Below are 26,741 nucleotides of genomic sequence, written 5' to 3' on the forward strand. Positions count from 1 at the left end.
CGAGCTGCTCGGCGTCGCCTGGCGGCGGCGTGTGTCACGCATACGATTGGGCCGTCTGCGGCATCATGCCGGCTGTGTATCCGGCATCGAGACCAGGTCGCTCCACTAGATTCTTGAGCCGGCCACGCAGCTCCTCGAGACTCTTGGACTTGGCCTTGTTGATGCGCTTGTACTTGACATCCTTCGGCTTGGTCACGGACCGATGATTGGACATGACCCGATTATAGGTGGTCACCTGCGATTTGCCGTTGAGCTGATCCGCGGATGTGGGCGGCTGCAGCTGGGGCACTTTGACGCTCAGCGTGGTGCATGGCGCGTCGTGGCTGGGCGAGCGTTTCAGTGCGCCCAATTGGCGACGCGGCACGGCCATGGCCGCTGCCATACACGTGTCTTTGGCTTTCTCCGGCGCACTGGGCGTGCCCGATGAGGCGGGCGCCGTTGCATCGATTTGTCCCTCGGTGGAGCTAGAGCTGAGCGCCTTGTCCGATCGATTCTTGAACTTGTCGCGCTTCTCGGCCACATCTGTGGTGGGCTCCGGATCCTCCTCCACGGAGTACACAGTCTCCAGTATGTCCGGACGACGCAGATAGCAATTGTTGCGCCTGGCGGCGCCATACTTATTCAGATTTGTCTCAATGGCATCGGATATGGACCGCACAATGGTAATCCCATCACTGCCCAGAACACCGCCCAACCCGCCACCACTGCTTCTGCGGCGCGTGCCCAGCGTCATGTTGCTGTCCGAGTCAATGTCCTCCAGCACCACCGCCGAGTCTGAGTCGTTCAGAGAGTCCAGCTCATTGGCGTAGCTCGCCTCAATGCTCTCCAGTCCATGATCCACCAGACGTGTCGACAGTGTATCAATGATCTTCTGCTGTCGCTGTATGGTCAGCTCGCGATGGCTTAACAGGCTCGCAATCTGCTTCTGCTTGCGCTTTAGCCGCGACTCCAGCAGCAGCAGCTGCGATGTCAGCGAATTCATCTGATCCGATTTCTCCTTCTGATAGCGATAATGTTGCTGTACCTAATGCAATGAGAGATGCGGATATACAGTGAAAGATCTGCTAACGAACAGCAGCCTGCGGTGTACATCTTCCTCCTTAGTTGTGTCATGTTTTTAGAGCTCCTTTCCTTTCGCCCACTTGCTCGAACAAAAAGTCCGTCAATTTAAAATAAAAACAAACTCTATCCCTACAGCGGACAAAAAACCAAAAAAAAAAGAATTGGCAGCATGCACACCTTATATAATCCACGAATCGCGATTTTTTAAGCCAAATTGGAATATTTTTTAATGTAAATATTTAAAATTATTTTACAATACATACGAATATGTAATAATTTGGAAAACTATGAAAACATTCATATAATTTTGAATAAAAATGTTGCTCAACATTTTTTGTTAAAAGATGTCTTATATTAACAGCTAGGTGATTCTAAGGCGATAATCCTCAAAGGTAGTTATTTTCAAACTGTGCCTGGAAAAGATACAGAATTTGGAGTGGCCAATTAATGGCTTTAGCAGCTTGGTGGGCGTGACCAAAGCATTTTAAACTGTGTCTAACGCAAGTAAAAAGAATTCAGACGAACGGATGGCCAGGCGGACTGTGTGCAAAGCAATATAATACTCGAAATACGGAATATTTGAAGTGTCTTGCCCCCATCGATATGGTCTCTGTGCCACTCACCTGCATGGCGTAGGCCTTGCGCCACTTCATAATGTGCTCCGTCTGGAAGCGCACCTTGGAGCGCAGCTCCTCAATTATGGCGCGTGCCGTGTGCAGATCCTTGGGATCCTGGTTCATCATGTTCAGACGCAAATTGCTGGTGTGACTGGACACAGGCAGCGGCGGCGGCCATTGGAATTCCAGCGGCGGCTGATGCACATCCGTTGGCAGCGAGCCACGCGGCTGTGCGGCTGCCTTGTTGGACTTGGGCGTGGAGGGCACAGTGCCTGCACCGCTGGCACCGCCGCCTCCAGAAACACCAGCCATGCCCACGCCAGTTGCCGTCATGGTCATGGCTGTCGGCGGTCCTGGCTGCGAGGGCTGCTTCTGTATGCTGCAGGCCATGCTGCTGATGGTTTTGGCAAATTGCGTGGCGCGACCGGCATACATTTGGCTGGGACTAGGGGCAAGGGATTGTGGGGGCGATCCGCTAGACGACCAGCATGCGCACCCACGTCTACAGCTTGATTGATGCGCTCGGACTGACGAGTGTCGAGCTGAAATGCACAAAAAAAAAAAATCAGCAAACGTGTTATAGGTCGCAAATATTTCGAGGGGCATTCAATTATGGCAGGAACTGTGAATTACGTTTCAGTGTTGTGCTGCACTGGGTTCAGTGTTGGGCAAGTGTTAAGCTAGTAATTGATTGATGTGCAGCGAGGATTTTTATGTGCTTGAAGCAACTCAATATTTCGTTGGGAGCGCTGTACGTGGAATGTAGAACGCTGCTTTGGGAGACAGCTCAACTTAATGAAGACAACTTAATTACACCCTTGTCAATTTTCATTTTCAATTATAGTCTTGCCGTAGCTCAATCACAGTTACTCATTCTTATTATAGCTACCGTGACAGAGAGTCACAGTTTTGAAAAGTAACAGTATGATCTCATCACTGGCTTTGTCTCGGCCCTGGCAGATTGCCTGCTGGCATGTTTGCATACGTGCCTCAAGTCTGGGCCTGCACGTTTGTCAAGGCTGACAGAATGGGGCAGCGATTGCGGCAAGCCCCAACTGGCCCAACTGTCCCCTAGGCCAGTGCCACACCTCAAAACCGCACAGGACAATGCAAAGGACAGTGCGTTGAAAATTTAAGTAATGCTGAAGTAATTATTTGTGAGAAGCACGTGTTGGATATTAAATTCCGACGAAGCAGCGAACGGCTAAAAGAACATAAATATTACGCATACGCCGCGCTCGCCAGCTGTCATGTAAATGAGATTTGGACAAGAGAGCAGAAAATGCGATATTATGCAAAATAGGGGTAATTATTTGCATAATACGACTATTGTACATCAATTAAATTCACATTTAAATGCCATTCAGCATTCATTTTGCATTGCCTTCCGCTGCGCTGCCACTTAAAACAATCATAATTATAATTATAATTATTAATTTATATGCGATTTGATTTAATTAGCTTTGCTGCCGCTCCCCGCGTGGCATATTTATGTAATTGGTAGCACAAATATATTTATAAACATTTATATATATATATATATTTATGTAAAGTGCTTGCCATCTGCTCAAATGCGGCATACCCTAGTTTCGGTTTGCTTCCGATAAGAACACTCATTATTATTTTATGAGGCTTCACTGCGCCCAGCCATGAGTTATTACGTTTGCCTGATTAAGAGATTAGCTGAGATCTGCCTGTCTGTCTTTCAAAGGCGAGTCCTGCTTCAATTTGACGAAGAGCTAATAGTTAGGAGGAGAAAGTTAAGGGTGGTTGCAGCTAACCAGAGGAAATATAATTAAATATTTTGAAAGTTCTTCAAATGTCAGAAAAGCTCTTGAATATAAAAATTCGCACTATTTTTGACAGAGCTATGACAGTATACGAATAAAGGATAGGTATTTAATAAGCACTTGGCGGCTATTTACGTAAAAAAAAATTGATGAAAATTATGCCAGTTGAAAATATGCAAAGAGGTATTTCAGGAAGCTTGGAACATAGCCTTTGGAGAACTTTAATGGAAATACGAGTGAAATTAAGACGTGGGCACTTCTGTCAGATTGCGATTACAGCAAGTGGCAAGAAAACGAATTCGTTTCGAACCAATAACTGGCAACTTAATTAAGGCAACGCATTAAATGTTATTGGGCGTCAAACAACCTGTTGGGCAGGCAATAAATCCAGGTTCCCAATTCGGCAACAACTGCCATAAAAATCCATCGGCCCTGAGGCCCCACTCAACTGTGGGCAAATGCCATTAACAGCTAATAGGCACGTGAACTGCATGATTTTCTCAAGCTTTTCTTTTCTGCCGCGCATTTCCCAGGCTTAGGGCTCCGACCAGGAGCAGGCAATTGTCATAATTAAAAATGATGAATGAGTTAGCAATTGAGCAGAAGACGTTGCCAATGGATTCGGTTGCCAATGTTTGATCGTTGTAGGCTCAGGCTCAGGCTCATGCTCAGGCACCGGCATTGGCAGCAATTTTCATTTGATGAGACAGCCAGACGGACAAATTAACAGACAGACAATACAGCCGGGAGAGCAGACAGTCGGCCAATTGCAATTCCGATGCCAATCCCCCAGCCAGAGGCAGGCGCAGCAGTCGTGCGTGTTTCTGGCCATGGTCAGAACATATTTGTTAATTGTTTGCAATTGCATGCGGCGCCCTCCCATACATTGGCTGCATTCCAGTTGCCTCATTCTAGCATTTTTTGCTGTCATTATTTCGTTGATCGTTTGCCAGTGGAAACGGAAGTTCTTAAGCCATTCTTCCTCTGGTTCTGGCTCTTGGCCGGCCGCTGTTTTGGCCTTCTTTTGCTTTCTTTCGCTGATGAATTGCACAAATTAAGGCTAAGAGTTATTTTAAATGAAAATGTTTAAAATGTTGCGTGTGCGCTTCTTCTGGGCCTTTGTCGTTTTGCCTGAGCTGCTTTGCCATTTCTTGGATTTCTTGGCAAACAACAGAAGAGTTGTATATAAGTAAATTGCCTTTGACTTGCCAACGAGTGTCAGTAGTTAGTGTAAACAGAATCAAGTACTTGGGTTAAGCAAGATTATTTTAATCATATTCAACGATTCAATTGCGGTCAATTAGTGTTGTGCTCAGTTCTCTTTAAATTAAATCATAAAAGTGGACGTATACAAAGCTTTTACTACACATTATTTCTCAAAGTTAATTGCTATGTTTTTATGTCTGACAAGTATCTAGCTTACAACATTATTTCACGTTAGTTCTTACTCGTTACTTCCTACTCGTCGGAGGTACGTGTTAGCTTTAGTAATCAAATTTTAAAAGTGTTGCTCTGTTCTCGTCGGTTTTTACTCGTAAGTTTATACTCGTTATTTCGCACTCGTAAGTAATTTGTACACAGTGTTTCCAAATCTTCTAAATTTAACTCGTTTAATTTTACTCGTTGTTTTTTACCCATTATTTTCTATTCGTTGCGTTGACATGCGTTTCAATAAAATATATTGAATATATTCTCAAACCTTTAGTCTTGATGTATTTTTTAACTTCTTAAGTCAATTCTGTTTCTTGTAAAATTTAATTCATTGATTTAAACTCTCTGCATTTTCTTGTCGCTAAAAGTACTTTTTTAGCCTCTAACACAACTTTTGAATTGTATTAAAGACGGGACTAAATTACAGTTGTGGGTTTAGGCGAGGGACTAGTCTGTAACTAGTTGCCTGTTTACTGTTTTAGTTGAACGTAATCACTAGCCCTTCAAAGTGTAATTACTGTAAAAATGTAACCTAAGCTGCGCTCAGATGCTTTGGCAGCTTGGCAAAATCACACTTAATGCTTGACATTAATTAAACTGTTCCGGGGTTCGGACTCCTTCATGTTGCGTTTCGAGTAGAAAAGCGGATGTGCGTGGGGTTGAGTGGGTGTGTTGTGTGTGTTTGTGTCAGAGTGTGTGTGTGTTGTTGCGCATTTGTGCGTGTTTGAATGTACATTTAATGAAACCCAAGGATGTCAAAGTTAAATGACTGCGCACTCGCGTTTTCGACTTGTTGGACTTCAACTATCTCTGAGTGTTTGATTTAATGGGCGAAAAGTGGGTGTGTATGGATGTGTGTGTGCTTGTGGTTGTATTAAAGTTATTGCCATGTGGCTGGGCAATCAATTTGGCGTTAACAGTTTTGCCAGACAGTGCGGCAGACATGGTGGCTCAACAAACTGTTGCTTTTGATAGCGTTTTAATTAAATTTTAATAACAATGCCAACACACAGCGACAACAACAACTACAATAATAACAATAACAGCAACAACAACAATAACAATGACAACAAGAGACAGAAGAACACGAGCCTTTGGCCATTTTAATTAAATTATACACAGCGAGCCTAATGATATAATTTAACACCTTGCTGTACGCCGTTGCATAACAACAGAGACCACGCCCCAAAAACAACAAGAACCAACCCAAATCAGTAAAAAGTGTTCAAGTTAAGATAGCCGACTAGAGATACCCTGTTAACGAGATTTGTATAAAGCAGCTTCTCCAGCATTTGTGCTCATTATTCTTTATATGAAATATTTGTGTTAAGCTTTTCTGTTAATTGTCTGATCGTCACGAAAATATAAGAAAATACAGATTTATTATTGGATTTAATTTTTTTTCTGTTATTATTAAGCTTGAGCTGGATGTATCATATGAGAATTTACTACCCAATTTTCCTGTTTTAGCTATGCTCAAATTATATTCAATTTAGGAAAAGTAGGGGAGCGATCGATAGTTCGAAATAAGCCAACGGATATATTCATAAGGACGGAGTTAACTTCTTTTGTCTGTTGCCAACAATATACCCTTCTTATGCAAGATCTTTTTAATGAGCAGCTTCTGTTTCTCTTACATGTCCGAGTCCCCTGTGGCCTGGTTGATAATGTGCTTTGCTTTTGCTCAGTTTTGCATCTGTTTTGGGGACTACCTTGATACTTACACTGTGTAATAAAACCCAGTGATAAAATACATGAGTGTGACATAAAAAGAACGATGTGGGATAAAAGGCATGCGGTCACGCCACCCTCTAATCCCTATATGTGTATTTGGTTAATGTGAAAAGTGTTTAAAGGCATTTAAAATACAAACAAATGACGCAGAGATAAATGCGGTTTAAAATTTAGCACGAATAATTCCTGATGTGATTTTTAATTTGATTCTTAACAGACACAAACTTCTAACCTAAATTTAATATTTTTGACCCGCTATGCGATTAATTACGATATTTGTAATCTAATCGGGCCAGACTTGCTCAAGACTTTGAGGCGGGTCTTAAATGACTTCCGTTTGCTAAAAACTTTAGTATGTTAGCTTACCGCATTGAAAAGGCCAAAATCTGTGCTTGCCAACTTATTTCCAAGAGGCCAAAACATTGTTGATGCCGCAGGCCTATCAAGTGGTTGCACAGTCAAAATCAAATCAAATTCGACTACTCGCGCATAATTTTGCCAACAAGCAAACAACAGATGTACATATGCATATATACTTATATATATGTATATATATATCTTCAGAGAAGCCTCGACTATATGGCAAGTCACAGCTGAGATGACATGAGATGAAATGAGATGCGATGCGTTGCCTGCCAGAGCTCTAATAAATTATTCAAAATTCCGGCTCCTTGAGGGGCCCACCCGCTCCTGCAAGCCAAATAAAAGCTCGAAGAGATTTGAGAGGGGCGAGCGGTCCTTGAAAAGAATCTGTTGCCAAGTAGAAAATATGCAAAGCAAAGAAAGTTAAGTTCTGCTTGCAAAAAATAAGAGTAGTAGCGGGGCAGGTAATTGAAACAACCCCGCCCAAAGCTGCCTCCCTCATATATTCTGCGAAAATATGTGTCTTATTGATTGAGTAAATATTTAATGCACTTTTGTATTGCCGCTCGCACATGAAGCGGCTTATTACGGTCACGTTCCGCCAATAAAACTTAAGAGCAAGCGCCGCGCTTTGCATAAGACAACAATAGCGGGGGGATAAGAGTGGAACTGAAGCACCTGGCCGACTAATAATAGAAAAAAAAACCACTCAGCTAGGCTATTGTATTTCCACTGGACAATAAGGCCCAGGAAATTTATGTAAACTTAGCCGTCTACGTCAAAAGGCTGCGGAATTTCATTTAGCTGGGCCACGCTGTTGCCTTTGTATAGAATTTCAAAGCTGAATAGTGTCATTTGAACTAATAAGAACATCATAATTTAAATGCTGCTTAGGAACTGCTTATGAAGTCGGCTTTTATAATACCTAAAGCTATGCTTTATGTCTACAAACAAATGAATTCCAATATGAAATACCGGGGAATTTTCATATAGGAATTCATTTAGAGAATTCATGTAGAGTAATTCGTTCTTTTAGACAACTGAAGAACAAGGCTTCGGGTTCAGATCTTAGGTTATTGTTTGAATGTAGCTTGTCTTAGACGAAGGTCATAGTAGCCAGTCTTAAAGGTTGAAAATCATTTACTTTATCCTATGCTAAATTCGAAATTGACTTGATTTATTTTCCAGAGTCGGAAAGTTGTTACAAGCTTTCAGCTACTCTCCTGGTTTGCTAGCTGGTTGGCTTACTTATCAGAAACAATAAAAAATAATTAATATATTATTAACAAAGTGAAGTTGTCTATAAAAAAATGTGGCAGCATTGGTAGTTTCGAATGTTGAAATTGGTATTTTTTGCTCCTTACAAAATCAAACTTTGTCGAACTTCAGCCAAGATCGTCATCTCTCAGCCCGATAGTCTGCTGAGATGTGGCAAAGCTAGCACAGGTAAGGTGTACGCTTTAGCACAGTATTTAAGCAACACCCAAAATTGGGCACGTGCACACATTCAAGGATATCTCATATATGATTCACGAGTTGCAGCCAACATTTTGAGCGCGATGTATGACAGCGGTGGCTGTCCTTTCAAAAAAATAAAAAAGAAAAACCCGAAAAACACAAAAACCAACTGACGTGCATTTAAACGTGTCCTTTCATGTATTTTTGTTGGTCAAGGTAAACAAACGTTGAGCCGGAGCCACAAATGCCCCTGGGGCAGCGCCAAGCACGTGTTTTTCAGCCGGACAGTCAAGGGGTGATGTGCCCCGTGTAGGGGGCGTGTCTGTGGTTGTGGCTATGCCTGTGGCTGGGGCTCGTTTACTCTCGTATTTTACACGCATTTGTCAGCTGTTTGCATTTTGGTTTACGGACAAGTGAAAACTGTGTAAAAATCACGTTTAACGCATAAATCCCAATGCGTAGCTCTGCAGCGGAGACGCGCCTAAAAGCAGACTATAAACAGACACGCAGAAATAGTGAGAGAGAGATAGAGAGAGAGAGAGAGAGAGAGAGAGAGGGAGAGAGTGAGATAGAGAAAGGTACAGACGTCAGCCAGGCAAACACATGCACATCGTTAATTAAGCTGATGCACAGTTTGGAAAGCTCTGCTGTCTTCAATGCACATTAAATTTGCTTGAAAATAAAACAAGTAAGAGGTTCTATTCGGGAGCTCCCAACTAGGGGATACCCTGAACCCTCTTCTTCCAACATCAAATGCATATATATATTCTATTTTAGAAGCTATATGTCAAGTTTGGTGACTCTAGCTCTTATTATCGATTATCGGAAACAAACTCGATCTGCGCAGGCACTAGGAGCACCTACATCTAAAATTTCAAGTCTCTAGCTCTTATAGGTTCTGAGATCCTTGCGTTCATACGTACGGACGGACGGACGGACAGACTAGATCTACTCGGCTATTGATGCTGATTAAGAATATATATACTTTATGGGGTCGGAGATGCTTCCTTCTGCCTGTTACATACATTTGGATTTTGCACAAATACAATATACCCTTATACCCATTTTTAATGGGTTCAGGGTATAATAAAATTTATAAAACAAATAAAAAGCAAAAACACTGCGGGATTTAGACCACAAGTGCGGCTTTCAACCTGTCTGGCCATTCGTAATATCCAAAAATATTAGTTTCGAGAGCATTTTTTTTCGCTGTATATCCCATATAGTCGTATACTATATAGGCAGCCAAATAGCTATTGCCATTTTATGTGCCAAAAACATGCATGCAAATTTATTTATGGCTGCAAAATTTTGGTGCGTAACACTAAAACTGCCAACGACATGGCTTACAGGGGGCAGTCGGGGCTCTACAATATTTACTAGTTTTATTTTTTGATTTATTTGCCGTACTTCTGGCATTAAATTGAATGGAAGACTTGCATATTAAATGTTTGCTCTATATCAGATTAAATACGCTATACAATATCTCAATCCGACCGTTTTATACATATTCTTTTGAGCTTATTAAATTTTTCTCAAATGTTAAAAGCATAGTGCAAATACTTAATTAACACACTATAAAATACTGCTAAATAATAATAAGAGCTGCTTATTGAATGGTTGTTGCCATGTCAACTACTAATATAATATAATGCTTCGATTCTCGAGCACTAACATAAATCTGGATCTATTCCAAAAATAATTAAAAATACGTATTAGAAAGATGGGAGCTTGATTATTATTGGGCTCACTGATATCTCCCTCTATGCGTTATACATTTTGTAAGAATTTAATAATATCCTCAGCAATGCGTGAGATTTCGATTTAAAATTATTACGATTTTCAGATTATGTTGCTTTAATTCAAGATATTTTATAAGAAATATATATTTTAAATTTCCCTTTAGAGCCTTCGAAACAGCTGTTGGATTTTCCGAAACTTCACAAAAGTATGTCTTTTCATATCTCAATCTTTTTTAACCTCTGCATAAGTTTATATATCAAATATCTCAGCACATAGTCTCCTCCACTTTAACTCACAAATAACCCTTTCTTGTCTGCTTCAACCAGATTGTCGAGCTAAGCGCCCAACAAAAAGCCTATCGGGACACAACCAAGAACAAGAACTGTAAACAGAAGGAAAGCAAAGCTCATTCTTGGCACAGATGGTTGCACGTGCAACAACAAACAGCAAACATCTACAGTAAATGATTGCGCCTTTGAAGATGTTGTCCGATGTCTGATTGGACGTCGTTCCACCTGCGCATTACGTGACGAGCAGCTCAATCTAAAGGCTCAATGTGGGCCAAATTGGCCCTGGCCACAGCCACCTCCACCTCGAAGTGGGCCATAGAAAACAAGTAGGCGTGACTTATTGCTCAATTAAGAGATACCCTGTACGCGACCTTGCGAATTTATAGATTACTTATGTACGTTTCTAATTTTGGAATAGATGTCGAAATAGTTTTTCCCTTCTTTTGGTTTGAACACACACATTTTCCCCTAACCAATATACCCATACTTATTTGATATGTATGAGTACAGGGTATAATTAGTGCCAAGCACAGATGCCACAAGTGTCACTTGTCATGAAAATGTGGCTCAGTTCCTGTTCGCAGTGGAAGTCAACTACAGAACTGGGTCACGGCCGACGGCAGAGTCCCGGCAATGTCCTGCAGGTCCTGCCTGTAAATGCCGCAATTCAATTGCATAAATTACGTATATGTATGTCGCTTGAAATAGCTGTACTAACCATTTATGATGCAATTAAAGGTCAGTTAATGAAATCAGTCGTCTCTTGTCACAACAATGCAAATGATAATGCTTGTGGCAATGGCCAATGCTAAATGTGGGCCTGCAAATTAGCCTTGGGCATTCAATACCCAATCGACAAGCCCAATCCAATAAGCTACAATCCTGTCCGTCGACCTGAAGAGCTGAAACATCGACAAAAAGCGCAGCGGCAGAAACAAAGCAAGGGATATACGTTCCATATTTTACTAGTTACACTAAACAACCGACAAATGTTTTTTCTATTTATAAATAAGGAATTATCTTTTTTTTTATATATTTCACAAATGATTAAACTATATATAAAATGCAGTCAAATATTCTTTATATTAATAGCCCGTTATATCCGGCTCTGACTACCCGAATTTCTCACACTTGTAGATTATATTTTTCCAAAATTCCTTTTAGATTTTAAAATACAAGGCAAAAGATAAATAGTGTAAAAATGGCAGCTTCAGTCAGTCCGTGAGTCAGTCACTTTGTTGAATTCAAAAGTTGTATGTGTTTATTTTTAGCTCATAAAATGTATATTATTTTAAAAAAAAACCTTCATTCTCTGAAGTTTTCATAGTTTTGTTAGGTGGTGCTCTGTTTTTGGCTCTAATTGACCATGAATATTTGATGGTTGCGCCCATAACAATACAATTACAAAAGTGATCAAAGTATTTACGTGAGTGCCCTACAAAACGGATGCCACGGGGCGTATGGGTAACATTTTCACATGCCATGCACGATGTTGGACAGCTGGGCAGTAAACTATTTAGCTAGTAGTAGCTTGCCACATCGAACACATTAAAAGTCAATCGATGTAATGTCAAATCTACGTGAAGGCCATAAACCAAAGGATGGGCGTTGGGCTCAAGGGCGTTGGGGATGAAAAAAGAGTGGGAGCGAGGTAAAAATAATGGGGCACAGCTTGACAGCAATGTGGTATATATTTTGCCCAGCGTGGATAGTAGCTCAGCTGGGGATAGCGGTTCACCTGGTTTGGTTGGGCCTGGCCACTCCCTGGACACGCCCACGCACGCTTAACTTTAAAACGACTGCAGTTCCCGCTAAATGGCAACAAATCTAAGCGTCTAAAAGCCAAGTTGGGTGATATATAACCACGCAGCACTCAGCTCTAAGCCAACTTGAATTTCCATTGTTTTGCACTGCACAAAAAAAAAAGAAAAAAAAAACAAAACAAAAAACAAACAAACAAAACAATCGCTGCAAAAAGTAAGAGCAAATATTTGAGCAAAAAAGAAAATGCATCGATAAGAAGAAAAATGAAAAAAAAAAAGGAAAAACTATGGAAATGTTTTTTGCTGCTGCTGTTGAGGCTGCAGTAAATTTGAATTTAGTTTGTGGTCTGTAGCGCCCAACGAAGTCGACAAATAAAATGGAACGGAAAAGCTTTTAAGGCAGCATTTGGTGGTTGTTGCTGATGGTGGCCCGTGTTGAGTTTCAATTAACTGAAAAGTTCTGCAATTTGTGCGAAATGGTTTTACTCTGACTTGCCGTTTAATCACATTTACTAATGCTCTTTGAGGAATTTGTTTATTTTAGACAGAATTATTTAGAATTATTCGAGGCTTAAGTTGTTGTTTATTTTTGTAGCTGCAATTGATTGTGCATAGCATTGGTCAGATTATTTAATTTTAATTTAATTTTAACTATTTTCTGGAACTAAAATAATTGAACTAGTTTGAAATTTTGTATACTTAGATTTACACCTAAGCTGAATGCCATATCTAAGTATTATCTCTAAAAAAAATGCATTGCAATATGAATTTAAAGCCGATTTCGGCACAGTTTTGTACTCGCCATAAATTTTTCACCGTGAAGCCAAGTTTTTTCAAGTTTTTTCATTTTGTAATCTTGTCTTTTATAAAATCATCTTCATTATCTCAAGATGACTCAGTTATTTAATTTATGATAAAGGATTGTCTGATTTGCCACAGTCTCCTTCGTCTAGCTGCTTGTCCTGATCTACTTCTGCTTCTCTGTTTGCTGCTGGAAATCCCTTTGGCACCTTAATGCAGCTGATTACTCCCAAATGCTTTGAAAACAGCTGAAAATATTTCAGCTACCTGGCCACCCACTCACCCACCCAACCAAGCAGCCACTGGTCGTGCACAGTGCAAATCAATTTTGTGCCCAGTCATATCGGGCGTATACGTGATCTGGCACATTTGGGCAAAACTTGGCAACGCTTTCAGCTGATTAAGTACACCGCATACGAATGCGCCTTTCGGTGAGTCTGTGCTTAAGTGGAGAGAAAACAACTTGGCACAATTTGGCGCTTTTGTTGCGGTCAAGTAATTTCAGAATTTTTATTAAACAAACAAGAAAGCGCGAGAGAAAAAGAAAGGGAGACAGAAATTTGAGTAAAAGAAAACAAGTGCAATATAATGAAAGAAAAAGCATCTTGTCGACATGAAAGCGAATTCTTTGCCGCGTCTTTAAGCCGATTTGCTCAAGGGGCGAGAATCAGGGAAATTGAGAATTAGAAAAAAGAGAGGGAAAGAGAGGGCGAGAACCACAAAATGCTATAACAATTTCCAAGTTAATTTCGCGTCTTTCAAAGTAGCCGCAAGGGTGCAGGCATGAAGGGTAAGCACAAAACTGCAATTGGCATTTTTATTAACTAACATGACGATAATCATGATAGCTACGATGAAGATGATGATGACGTTGGGCCAGTGGCCTGTTGCTATTGCCCCTCATCTCCCCCCTCCCAACCACTCATGCACCATTTGCTGCCAGCTTAATAAGTCGAACAACTAAGTGGCCCGATCAGGGGGCTCAGCGGGCATTTAGCTAGAATTAAGTAGAGGCAACTCAATGCCAATATTTCACTTGGTTTGCTGGCTTAAAGCCTTTAAGCATGCACTCCATTAGGCTCACACGTGGCCCGTTGCATAAGGGGCTTTAAAGTGCGTAAATGCGAATTACTCGAACATTCTGTTTATGGAATTTAATGTGGAATTTACACCGTAAACAATATTGATACAGATTTAAAACTGTTTTGATATTTATAAACAAAAATTCCAAATATTATTATAAATTTAAAAAATGTAAAATTCCAGATTTCGGGTTAATTGCGCCGGAATATATAAAGCTATAGCTTTTCAACTCAAGCATTATATATGTATTCCAAAAAAACCAAAAACAGCAACAAATTGCAGAAAAATACCATATGTTGTATTATTCGATCACATCGTGCCTTCCTCCACAATTTCTTACTTTGTTTTTAATCTGCGTCCCAGTGCTTCGGCTACTACACGAGTAAATCAATCAAATTTAAACGCTGCCTGATTGATTGATTGATTGACTGATTGATTGATTGGTCGGTGGGTTAGTTAGTTGAGGAACGTGCGCGTTCCACACACTTCAATTAGACGCGCTTAGCCTACTGTTTTGGTTTTCCACATTCTGGCTACGAACTTGGGCCCACCTCTTGGCCCATCCGCCACCCCGTCGCGCACCTACAATTCCCACGCTTCTGTTAGTTGCAGCATACGCTTGTTTGACGCTGTGTTTTTGGCTTACGGTATTTGGTTTTTAATGAGCCCTCGCTCAAATTGTTGTGCCAGTTTCCGAGCTGCCCGATGGAGGGGGAGTTGATTTATTAAGTACAGCTCTGCTTTATGTCGGCATTGAAATTAAAATTGTGTGAATGTTGCCAGTTTTATTTATTTGTATTTATTTCAACTCGACCTTGCGCAGCTTAACAAGCACTCCGAGCACGGTGCGTTCTGATGTCATCCCAGAATAAATCTGTTCACTTGATATATTTTATTCACTCGCAATGATTTGCATTCTCGCAATTTTTGCATTGTGTAAATGCTGCCAAAAAATAATGTGAGCCAACTATTTCTCTAAGCTTATAAAGTTACTCGCATTATACATTTTTTATTATGTTCATATGTATATATACAGCATTTATGCACTGCTACGCACTTTACTGTAAGAATCCAAGTTATATTTTCGTTTAACTCTTTAACGATTAAATACACCTTGGGCTTTGTACTTTATTATAAATAAAATGAATACTATCATAATAAAAAATAAATCGCGTCTCGAGTTAATTAACAATGTAAAATGCGTCACGTAGTGATTGTCACGTCATGTATATTATTATATTATTGCTTGTAAAAAAATATGAAGTTATTGAAACGACATAGTTAATAACTTAAATAAGCCATATTCCAGTTAATACAAGAATTATGTGCTTACAAAATTGTAAACATGTAACGCGTTCTTTTTTTTTTATAAATTATTTATAAATTATAAATCTGTTTTTGCTAGCTTCTATATTTTTAATTTACCAACGCTTCTCTTGTTCTTGAACATATATCCAATCTCAAGCTCTCAACTTGGTTTATTTATAAAAATCGTAGTTGTTATCGTTAAGTGCTCTCTAATTGTAAATGTCGCCTGTCGCCTATTTGGTCTATTTGGAAAATCATATAAATTTACAATGACCATCTTCCAGCGACCTTCAAGCCAACCAAGGCATAGGGCAGATGCAATGCAGCCTGAGTAAATGTCAGCCTTGTCACAGTTGCTACCTTTTTTTTCAAACAGTCTCTCTCTTTCGTTCTCCTCTATTCTCTCTAAATAAAATAGCCAAAAAACATGGTAAGCAGCTGTGCAACCTATTTAGATGTTCTAGATGACACTGGAGAGGCGTGAGAATGCCCAGGATTATTGGCACTGGCAACAGGAGCCCGTAAAAAGATATATGTACAGTGAAAGTTCAACTAACGGACAGCTTCCTTGGGCAAATAAATATTGCAGGAGGCTAATTTTTTTAGACCTTACAAGGATTATCCATTCACTTGAAAGAAAATACAAATTTTAAATAAAATTGTAACAGAACAGCTCGATACAATCGACTGTTTGAGAAATAGAAAATCATTAAACAACTTATTATATATTTTATAAATATTTATTTTGAATGAAATGTGAAAAAGCATTATTATTTGTTAACGACGAATGAAATTTGTCGTTTTTTGCCCGTACTTTTGAAATCTCTTCGACATCTCAATCGACTAACGCTCAAGAGAGCTTTCACTATATAGTAATCAGGTAGCTAACAGGACGTCCTTCGCAGCGCAGCGAAATATGTAAAACTTTACCATCTATCCGCAGTGTGTGTGGGGGAGGTGTGTGGGGCTCGGTTGGGGATGTGATGCGCTGTTGTTTGCGAACAAAGAGCATGCAAAATCATCAGGCAGATAAAAAGCCATAAAAATAGTACAACATGTTGGCGTAGCAGTAGCAGTAGCAGGAGCAGTAGCAGGAGCAGTAGCAGCAGCCGTAGCAGCAACACGGAAACAAATAAAAATCAACAGGATTAAATATGCAGGCGTGCCTGGCTTCATGTCTCGCTCTTTTACAAAACACATCTCCTTCTCTCTTGCTCGTTAGCTCTCTTGGCGAGCTTTGCCCGGGGCTCGTTTAACAGCCCCGTCCGGCCTTAGTTCGGCTCCGGCTAAAGCTAAGGCTCCGGCTACGGCTACGGCTACGGCTACGGATACGGATACGGGCATGGCCCTGCTTCTAGACGCCTTGGCACTGGCCAATCTGTAACATTTTGTCATGGATTTTTATGCAGTGTTGTCGTCGGCAGCGCCTCGTGTGTCCGTGTCCGTGTCCAAGTCCATGTCCTTCGCACGTTTTACCTTGAGCGCAGCTCAGGCAAATTCAACAAGTTACAATAGGGTAAATTGCAATGCGCTACTTGAGAAATACCCTGTATTTTAATTTACAATACGCTGAACATATCTGCTGATTTGTTTTATTTTTATGCATTCAAAAGGGGCTTCATTTAATTCGTAAACCTTTTAAATTTTCAAGCAGCATGCGGAGCTTAGCAGCAAAACGTCTAACAAGCCAATAATTGCTGGTTCGAGTCCACTTCTATTCCTACATTTTATGCATTATTATTTAATATTCAGTTTCTTTCAATTTATGAAAATGAATTACCATGTCGCAGAGTACACATTCTCTATCAGATAGATATTTCAGTCTTCCTGCCAGCTAATCTTTCAGTTACGAGGTATATCACACATATACCCCGCACATTTCTATGGGCCTGACAGTCTTTGCGTTTAAAATTTATTTCTCACGTTTCGCTCGGCTTGGCAAAAAGACATTTGCGGAAATGGGCCACGTTTTGCCCGGTCGGGCGACAAATGAGTTGGCACGGCCGCCATTTTATCAGCCCGTGGCCATTTGACAGGACCAGGCCAGCATTTATAGAGATGGGGATACGGCATTGCCAAACACACAATTATATATATATGTATATTAAATATAAAAACCGCCAGCGGCGTTTCACAATTAGAGCTGAGCGAATGAGACAGAGAATAAAAAAGGCGCGGAATTCATGCAGCTGCAACTCGAGTCGTGAATGTGGCACATAAATTGAAAGTCGAGTCGCCGTCGTCGTCGTCATCGTCTTCTTCCTCTGTCGCTTTGAACACAAAATGGAAACGTTTCCTGCGCATAAATTCAATTTAAGCCACATGCTACATGCCACATGCCACATGCCACATGCCGCATTCCAAAGAGACGCACATAAAACGCTTTCGACTGCCTGCAACTTGCATAATTCATTCGCTTTGCCAATCGAAATTCAAACACACACACACACACACACACCCTTTAGGTGGCTTGACTTATTCAAGTATCTGGCACGTGTCGCAAGTCTAGGTCTTCCCCCCTCGCCCCAAGCTGCCAGCTACAATTTCCCTGAAGCGACATAACCGTATTATAAGTTTGCTGTAGCTCAACAGGGCGTATGCGTAATGTGTGCTGCATGTTGCAGCAATTCCCACACTGTGGCAGCTGCATTTGGCAAACTTGTTCATCAGCCAATTGATAGTTCGCCACTGAATTAGTTACGCGGCATTCAATTAGGTAAATATTCAACATAAGCTGCGTAATGGAGCGCAAATGTTGTTAGTTATACGCTAATGGTAATTTAAATTAAACTAAATACCTTAAATTTGTTGTTGTTGATAAAATTGGCTGAACACAAGCAAAAAGAAGCAGAATATTTTCACATACCAAAAGTACGCAGTATTTTAATAATTAAATTTTTTCTATACATATTTTAAAGAGTATTTGTTTTTATTTAATTGTCTGGGAATTATATCTAAGTAAACGGGCAGAATAAACAAGAATATATACTTTATGGCATCAGAAATATTGCATACTGCGAAAATTTGAATACCTTTCACAAGGTTATGAATATGTGCATCTGACCTTGCCGCATTTCCAGTACTTTTGTCGTTTTTGGTGCTTAGAAAATAATCTTCTTTGCACTTGGACTTAGATTAGTCTCAACAATTGCACAATTTCGTAATTTTCATTACAAAATTGCACAATAGCCTGTCTCTTATGCTAATTTGAGCTTTCATACAGCCGAAGATTATCAATTGCATCGCTTTTCAATTAAACCGCAAGTTCTCTTAGCACGAACCAACCCAAATACCACAAATTCTATGTCCTTGTACATATCTCTATCTCTCTCTCTCTCTCTCTTTCCCTGTTGTCTCTCACTCTTTCTCTCTGTGGGCTTATCAATATCCGTAGACGCTTAGATAAGCCTGTGTAAAACCTTGGCGCATTGTGCGTGTTTAGTTAAATGTAGAACTTTTGTTTGGTATTCCATTTGTCCGTAGGCGTTGTAATTAAAACTGAATGCAACATGACGCTCGCTGACTCTACACTCACAGAAAAAAGAGGCTTCAATCGTACGTAAAAAAAATGTATACACTTTTTGTGTTGAAAGTTGTAAGTACATTTCAGTTTTAAATATTTTTTTATAAAGCATGAATCAACCTTGATATTCCAGTTTTTATATTGCTTAAAAAAGTTGAAAATGCTTGAATTAACTATGCAAACTTGTTACAAGAATTAAGACACTTGGTATAAATATTCCGAACTTCCTAGTTTAACTCCTTTGATCTTGTATTAAGAAAGAAAGGTATTAATTGTTTTTTTTTTTTTAAAAAGGGTCTCCTAATTTTTACCTTGTATTTAGAGATTGTAGGATTAAACATTCACTTAAAATACAGGATATGATAGTTTGACCTTGTCTTGATTCAAGTAGAACATTTCTCATATATTCTCTGATTGTATGTCCTTCGGTTGCCCAGAACAATAGAGACAAGAGCCCAAGTACATAAGTTAATTAAATATCTGACAATACGTAGCTCAGTCCGAATAACTCTAACGTGAGCGCAAAATATTTGTGTGTGTGTGTGTGTGTGTGTGTGTGGGATTTGAAGTGTGTATTTTCCAGGAACTGCAATTGAAACCATCTGGTTGCCGTGGTATTGGGTGGGCGTCAGTGGGCGTGGCGAATGTTGTCGCTTGTTACGCGCTATTTAACGCCATAGCGTCAAATTTATATTGCACAGGCACAGCCACAGCTTTTGCACAGGCAGAAACGGGCGCGCGGGCACGATTTCATTTCGCATATCAATCATACGCACCGTTTGCCTCGTGCAAGAAATGCTTCAAGTCATTTGACAAGGACTTTGACTGTGACTCTGTTGTGCTGTCGCTGACACCGCCGACAGCACAATTTAATGTAGATTTATCAAAATGCTTCACTTACAGTTTCAATTGGCTTGATTCTGATTCCTGTCTTCTGCTGCGTTCTTTTGCGCTGCCTGCCAAAAGTTCTGTAAATAAAAGAAAACAACAGATTTGCATAAATTGTATCAACATCATTTAATTTTGTCAATTACGAAATTGAATGAGTATTAAATGCTGCAGAAAGTTCAGCTAAGGTGCGAGCATTGAATATTTGAGATCAAATAAGTTGGGCGAAGTGCAACAGCTGTGCCTTTTGCTAAGTTTGTGCGTTGTATTTGAGAATTGTCTTGAATATATTGTCAGCAGCCTGGAATTTGCGAATTTATTAGCAACACAGTGCGCCTACATTTTTCTTTTAATCTGGAATCACTATCATCAATAAGCTGTTATAACCTTGATTTGTAGGTTTCGTAGGCTGATCTAATCTCGAAGAATACGGGATTTAATTTTTTACAATATATTTTTATAAATAAATCAAGGCGGATAAAAAAACTCCCTATTTGCAGAGTAAATAAATACCACATTTATATATTTAAATACATTTTTTCAGCATAAGAGACTGTCAAAATGTTTAAGCACTGATTAAATACACTTCATTTGCTACGCAAAAGGACTGAACAAATGTGATGGTAAATATTTTTATACTTATTTTCTCATATTAAGTAAACAAAGAAACGAGGGCGGTTGTAAATAAAAATAAATAATATAATAAAGCGTAGAGGGCTGCACAATAAAAGAAATATGTGCCAGGCCATTGCATTTGGACAAAAGGCTCAACATAATTTGCATGACAGGATTTGCGGAGGACGTTGGCCAGAAGCAACAGCAACAACAACAGCAGCAAACAACTGTCACAACAATGCCAGTTGCCATAAAATGAAAAATCCCCAACAAACTGTAAACAGCAGCAACCGCAGCAACAACAATAACAACATCTCACAGTAACGACAACAAACAACAACAAGCGCAAACAACGGGCTGCGACAATTTTCGTGATTTATAGTCAGCTGCTCCTTGTTGCTGTTGTTGATATTGTTGCTGCTGCTGCTGCTGCTGCTGGCAGTCGCAGTCTGGCGGCTTTCGGCTCCGGGCTTGGCTCCGGTTTGCAACTTGGTTGAGAGGTGTATTTCCTGGGCAAAGATGCGAACCGAAGCAACAACCGAAACATCAACAGCAACAGAAACCAAAAGTACGGATAATTTATTAGCCAAGCCCAAGCCCAAGCCGAAGCTGAAGCAAACAACAATGCAGCCAACAATCTGATTATGTTTCCTTCGTACTCTCTTTCAGGACAAGCTGCTTTGGTGTGTGCGTGCGACGGTGCAAAGCAAATTGAAAGGATTTAATGGTCCCGTGTAGTCAAAAAAGATGCGCAACACATGAATTACTCGATTCAATCTACTTTCGTTTATTAATGGCTGCATATCCCGCAGGAAATGGGATTTCTGTGCATTGACGTTTCCATTAGGAATATCAAAGTTGAATATTGTGCAAAAGTAGTAGAAGAGTTGAAAAAAAAAAAAAAATAGTACTAGAATTGGTAGCAGAAAATAAAGTGAGAGGTAGAAAAAGTAGTATAAATAAATATCTGATGGAGTTTGGAGCGAAAGTGGAAGCAGATAAAATTGTAGTAGTATAAGGAGTATTTGATAAAAACAAAGTATTATCAGAGATAGAAAGAGTAATAGCGAAGTAATCGAAGTAGTAATAGTAAAACAAGTACGAGGTTGAAATTTAAGTAGGGTGGTGGTAGTAAAAGTAGAAGATCTAGTAGTAAAAGAAGTAATAATAGAAATAAAAGTAGGGAAAATAAAATAAATTAAAGTAAATGATATTAACATGAATAATAGAAGTAACAAAAACAGGTATCGAAATGAAGCATGCATTAGATGTATTTGTAATTTTGGTTGGTAATAGAATTAATAGTAGCAGTAGTAATAGGAGTAGTAGTAATAGTAGTAGCAGTAGTTGTAGAAGTAGTAGCAGTAGTAGCAGTAGCAGTAGTAGTAGCAGTAGTTGTAGCAGTAATAGTGGTAGTAAAAGTAGTAGCAGTAGTAGCAGTAGCAGTAGTAGTAGCAGTAGTAAAAGTAGTAGTAGTAGTAGAAGCAGTAGCAGTAGTAGGAGTAGCAGTAGTAGTAGTAGTAGTATTACAAGTAGCAGTAGTAGTAGAAGTAGTAGCAGTAGTAGTAGTAATAGTAAAAGTAGCAGTAGTAGTTGTAAACGTTATTAGTTGTGGTAGTAGGGTTCCAAAAAAAGGGAGTTGATGTACTAGTGGTAATAGAAGCCGAACTTATGATGTGGTAGAATTAGTAGATGTGGTAGTAGAAGTCGTAGTAGAATTAGTAATAGATGTCGTGGTAGAATAGGGAGTAGTATAATTGGGAGTAGAAGGAAGTCGTTATTGAAGCAGGGAACAATAACAGTACAATTTGGATTGATATCAAAGAAAGGGATGTTACTTGTATTTGACAAAAGAACAAAAGGGGTAGATCGTTTAGCGAGTGAACAATGCATGCCATAGTTATTCAATTGACCATTCAAGAATAGTTTGAAGCTCATTAGATAACTTTTTATAAAAATAGCTACCTGTACCTTGTGCCGGACAACACTTACTTAACAGTTGGGATTTATGCAACATTTCAAAGGCAAGGCTGCTGATGATGTGCATTGTGGTTTGTTTTACGCAACGCACTCAACATAAGACGGCAATGTAAGTCTTCTGTAAGCAGTTACATAGAGAAACCTAGGAAACAACTCCACTACAACCCCACTCCTGCCTGCTCCTAGCTGCAAACGTAGGTCGTAATCCAATTCTATGAACTTGGCACTTGTTGTTATTCAATGCTTGGCCAGCTTTACGGCTAACAAATTGCACAACATTTGTAAGCTTTTAGCGCGTGGCCATTCTTGGTCGGGCGGGATTCGGGGCCTGCAAGAGGGCGGGGGTCAAAAGCAATTTAGTTGGCAACTTGTCTGCTTCGAGGGTTTTGGCACTTGGTAAAAGTTTTATGTGCTGCTCTTGCAGGATCAAAGTTATTGCATATCCCTTCGGCATAGACAAGTGCAAAGGCGAAACCAAAAGCAAGAGCAAAAGCAATCAGCATGCAAATTGCAGTTGGGGACAACCAATATATAAGGCCAGCTGCTGATGGACCAGAAAGCGATATATATTGATATGTATGCACACAATAAGCTACTGAGACTGCAACCGAGACAGCGCGAAAAGTATGCAACAGTATGCGCAAACTATACCCTCTAATTGAACTTGGATAGAGGAAAGGCTTATTTAATAATACAGATTGATGAACCATATTATACTCTTCTTTACTTTTTGGCTACCTTCCCCCTCAAGGAACAATCTTCTTTTTTGTATGCCGCCACATTTGAATATCATCTGTAAGTACTGCTTATTTGAGTTTAATTCTGCAGTTATCAAATAACTTATTTTCCTTGGTGTGAGGCTTGACAGAGCTGTATGGTGATTACAGGGTATCTTCCAGCCTCAGTCTCGGCTTGAGCACTCGCATTGTGTATTTGCGAGATCTTGAAATAGTTGCAATCGTGGCCCAAGCGGCACTCAATGCCACGAAACAAAAGACTTGCCGGGCGTCAAGGACAATCTGCGAGCCTGCGAGCACATTTCAGGGTTGCCAACGCGTGCGAGACGAGGCGGCATTGATGCATTGAGGCCAGTCGCCCAGCCGGTCGACTAAGACTCTAAGGCCGGGGATGAGCGCCTATGGCAAGGTCGTTTCTGCCACAGAAACGTAATTCCGAAGGGGCCGAGCGACTAAGGGAGAAGTTATTGAAATATGAGCCGAACAACAATAATAATAATAATAATAATAATAGCAGAAAAACTTGCCATTACAGTAATACTTAATAACATTCATAATAATGATGGCACGCACAACAACTTGACCAAAAGACAAGAGGCACGCAATGCCAGGAACTGCGGCCTATACGTAACGAGGCAGCTTTTTTGTTTCTCCAATTTATTTATAAATTGAAAGTAAATAAGAGTGCTGTTTTTAAGTATTCGACTAGGCGATACCCTTCATTAGCTTAGAAATAATATCAATTCAAACTTTTACATCAACCAGAAGAGACTTATACATCTTGAAATTTGTTTTATTTTTCAATATTTTGGAAGAGATCTGTGTTTATATATAATATAACCAGCTCTTATATCCCTTCAGTATGCTTTAGAATCGATATTTTTCGATTGTAAGCAAATCGAAGAGATATCAAAATGCAAACATGGACTAACTAACTCGCATCCAGCGGAAGATTTTACAGGCTCCGATCGGTCTTCAACTAACTGTTACACATTAGGTGACAACATTCTCTCCAAGGGTATAACAGTCGCCCATGACGCATATAAAGTAGGTCCCCCGGTACAGGTAAGAGACAGCAGGTAGCTCGTAGATGATAAAACTTTATGAAAACTTGGCAGCACGTTTCGGTTACTTTGGTGGCCCCACTTTGGCAGCCAATTATGGCCAGGGTGTAACCAGTAGAAAGGTGTGTGTACAAACAATCACACACACGCGCACACACGGGCATAAAGCGAGTACGAACATTAGATTCTATTGACGGCTTTGAAGTGAATGGTGGCCATTAGATTGGGCAAACAGAATTGTAAAGAACTGTTTACCCAAACTTGTGTTGTTTGCCAACAATGTGAGCCGTGTGAATGCTTAGCAAATACAAATCATATTCGTTTATTATTCGTTAAATTCTCATGGTGCGCAACTTCCCAGACAGAGCAAATATTGCCTAATCGCCGTGGGATTATGTGAACTAAATTGGAATTCTGCGAACTGAAACTAAAATTACATTTAGCTAAACAGAAAATGTAAGATAATAAAATGTATATTCATTAAATTCTTTGATGAACAAATTCTTGAAAGAAGAAAAATAATTAAACAAAATATAAATTATTAACTATTTCAGAGCAGAAGTCAAAATAATAATAAATACATTTTATATATATTTGAGAATGCGTTTAAAATAAATACTTTATACTTTTTATAGTAGTATTTTTATAATAGTACTTTAGATATTTAATTTGAATATACTTGTTTTTCTGTTTTTCAATATATATTTTTACCTGAGTTTCAGCAATTATGCACTTCACTATTTCTGGTATATACGCAATTAGAGAATAGTATTTATTTATTCAATCAAGCGATCCCTTTCATTTTGCCTTAGAGGCTGAAAGGCTGCAAAGCCCTTTTCACCTACCCATCTTTAAGCTAGAAATAACAAATCGGGTTTGCTGTGAGCCGAAATTAAAGAGGCGGCACTAGCTCAGACCATGAATTCAGTTTGCAGCCATGATAGAAAGTAAAGTTTCCCTTAATGAACATCTTTCTTTTTTCTGGTAATGTTCTAACCTTTGGCTATTTAGGAGATGTTTCAGAGATACGTATCTTAACAGTGGGTCGCGGCATCCTTGCAGCTGATATGCGCAGCACAGACAGGGGCATCTGACGCATCCTGCCATTTTTCCAATTACAGATCCCAGCCTGTCCTATCATGAACAACACAATTCGGACATTTCACGCTTTGCGGGCTCTATTAATGGGCCAGCTAACAAGTTTTGTCCAAACTGTTGCAGGGACCCACCTTTATAGAGGCGTTAGGGTGGGCGTGGCACAGGAATTCCTGTGTAGCAATCAGACTGAGACTGTGACAGTTTTCTATGTTTTTGGCTGCTTTTCATTTCCTTATTTATTCAACAAGTTCCGCTCACAGCGGAGCAATCTAGGACTTGACGACACGCACAAAATGGGAAGGACGCGGCAGGCCGAGGGTAGAGAGAGAGAGAGAGATATTTGGCAGAGGGATAGGTTAGGTGCCAGCGGGGTGGTTCCAGTGGCAGTTTTATGCGCTTATAATCACATTTTTTTCTCGGTATTCGTCGGCGTGCGCCATCGATTTGTTTGGCATTTGTTGCATGCCGCAAGGACACGAATACCTCGCATGCTCCTGCCGCACGCGCACCTTCTCGTTGACTTGACTTTTGCGGGCCCTTACTTTAGTGGCATTTATTTTGTCAAATGTTATTTATATAGGATTGTCTAGCGGGGTCGGCGTGGGGCCAGGAGCTGGGCGTGTGGTTGGGCGCGAACAGGACTAAGGACTTGTAAGCCTGTAAGTGCGTGTTTATTTGCTTGGTCGCCTTGTGAGTGGTTATTCGGGTAAGGCTTAGAGGTATTTTCTTTGCGGCACCTTATCGAAGCCTTGCAGCAGCAGCTGCTGACAGTTGCCGGAACAGGACCCTAGCATCCTGTAATTGGAACAAGGGTTTTCTCTGCTTTTTTCACGGCGTGTGTGTGTGTGTGCTTATGACAAACTCATTTCATATTTATTAAATTTGTGCGCTTTCGGGTTTTATTTTCATTTGGCACGTACCAAAACAAACATTTAGTCATGCTGCCTTATGCGAATGCCCTTTGCCATTCGAACGGGTTGCATAAGTTTCTCATTAGCCTTGTTTAAATAGCTAATCAGCTTTATTAGCATCAATCTCGGCTTCTTTTGAGGTTCGTATCGCTCAAAGAAAAATTATATAAGATCATATAATCATATGGGATTCTGAGCTTGCCCTTCAAAGAGTGTCTTTGGTAAAGAGAAAAATAATAATAGCCAAGGCAATAAACAACAAATTCACGTTGTTTTATATATTTCTTAAAACTAATTAAAATACTACAGTTAAGCATTTTCTATGTTTAAACCCAAAATAATTTATGTATATTTATTTAGCTTGCATTTTTTTATATAAATTAAAACCTTGTCAGTTTTTAACCCAATTACTTAGCAGTGTATCTTTTACTTTGTTACATTCAAATCATTTTCCTTTCTCTTTTTTTTTTTTTTAGTGGGCC

At 39.9% G+C, this 26,741-nt stretch overlaps 1 protein-coding gene across 1 annotated transcript in view; it reads right to left on the bottom strand.

Moving 5' to 3' along the window:
* Positions 1–10: 10 nt before the first annotated feature.
* The window catches only part of LOC115758589, a 69,166-nt gene continuing 42,435 nt past the window's right edge, over positions 11–26,741 (bottom strand). The window contains exons 3-5 of the mRNA XM_030699308.1: positions 19,868–19,934; positions 1,686–2,221; positions 11–1,024 (exon numbers count right to left, since the gene is read on the bottom strand). Coding sequence (XP_030555168.1) covers positions 35–1,024; positions 1,686–2,114 — 1,419 coding nt within the window. The 5' untranslated portion in view covers positions 2,115–2,221; positions 19,868–19,934 and the 3' untranslated portion in view covers positions 11–34. The remainder of the gene's footprint in view (positions 1,025–1,685; positions 2,222–19,867; positions 19,935–26,741) is intronic.

This window comes from Drosophila novamexicana, unplaced genomic scaffold, assembly GCF_003285875.2.
Source record: "Drosophila novamexicana strain 15010-1031.04,08,12 unplaced genomic scaffold, DnovRS2.1 tig00000193-arrow-pilon, whole genome shotgun sequence".
Classification (NCBI taxonomy): Eukaryota; Metazoa; Arthropoda; class Insecta; order Diptera; family Drosophilidae; genus Drosophila; species Drosophila novamexicana.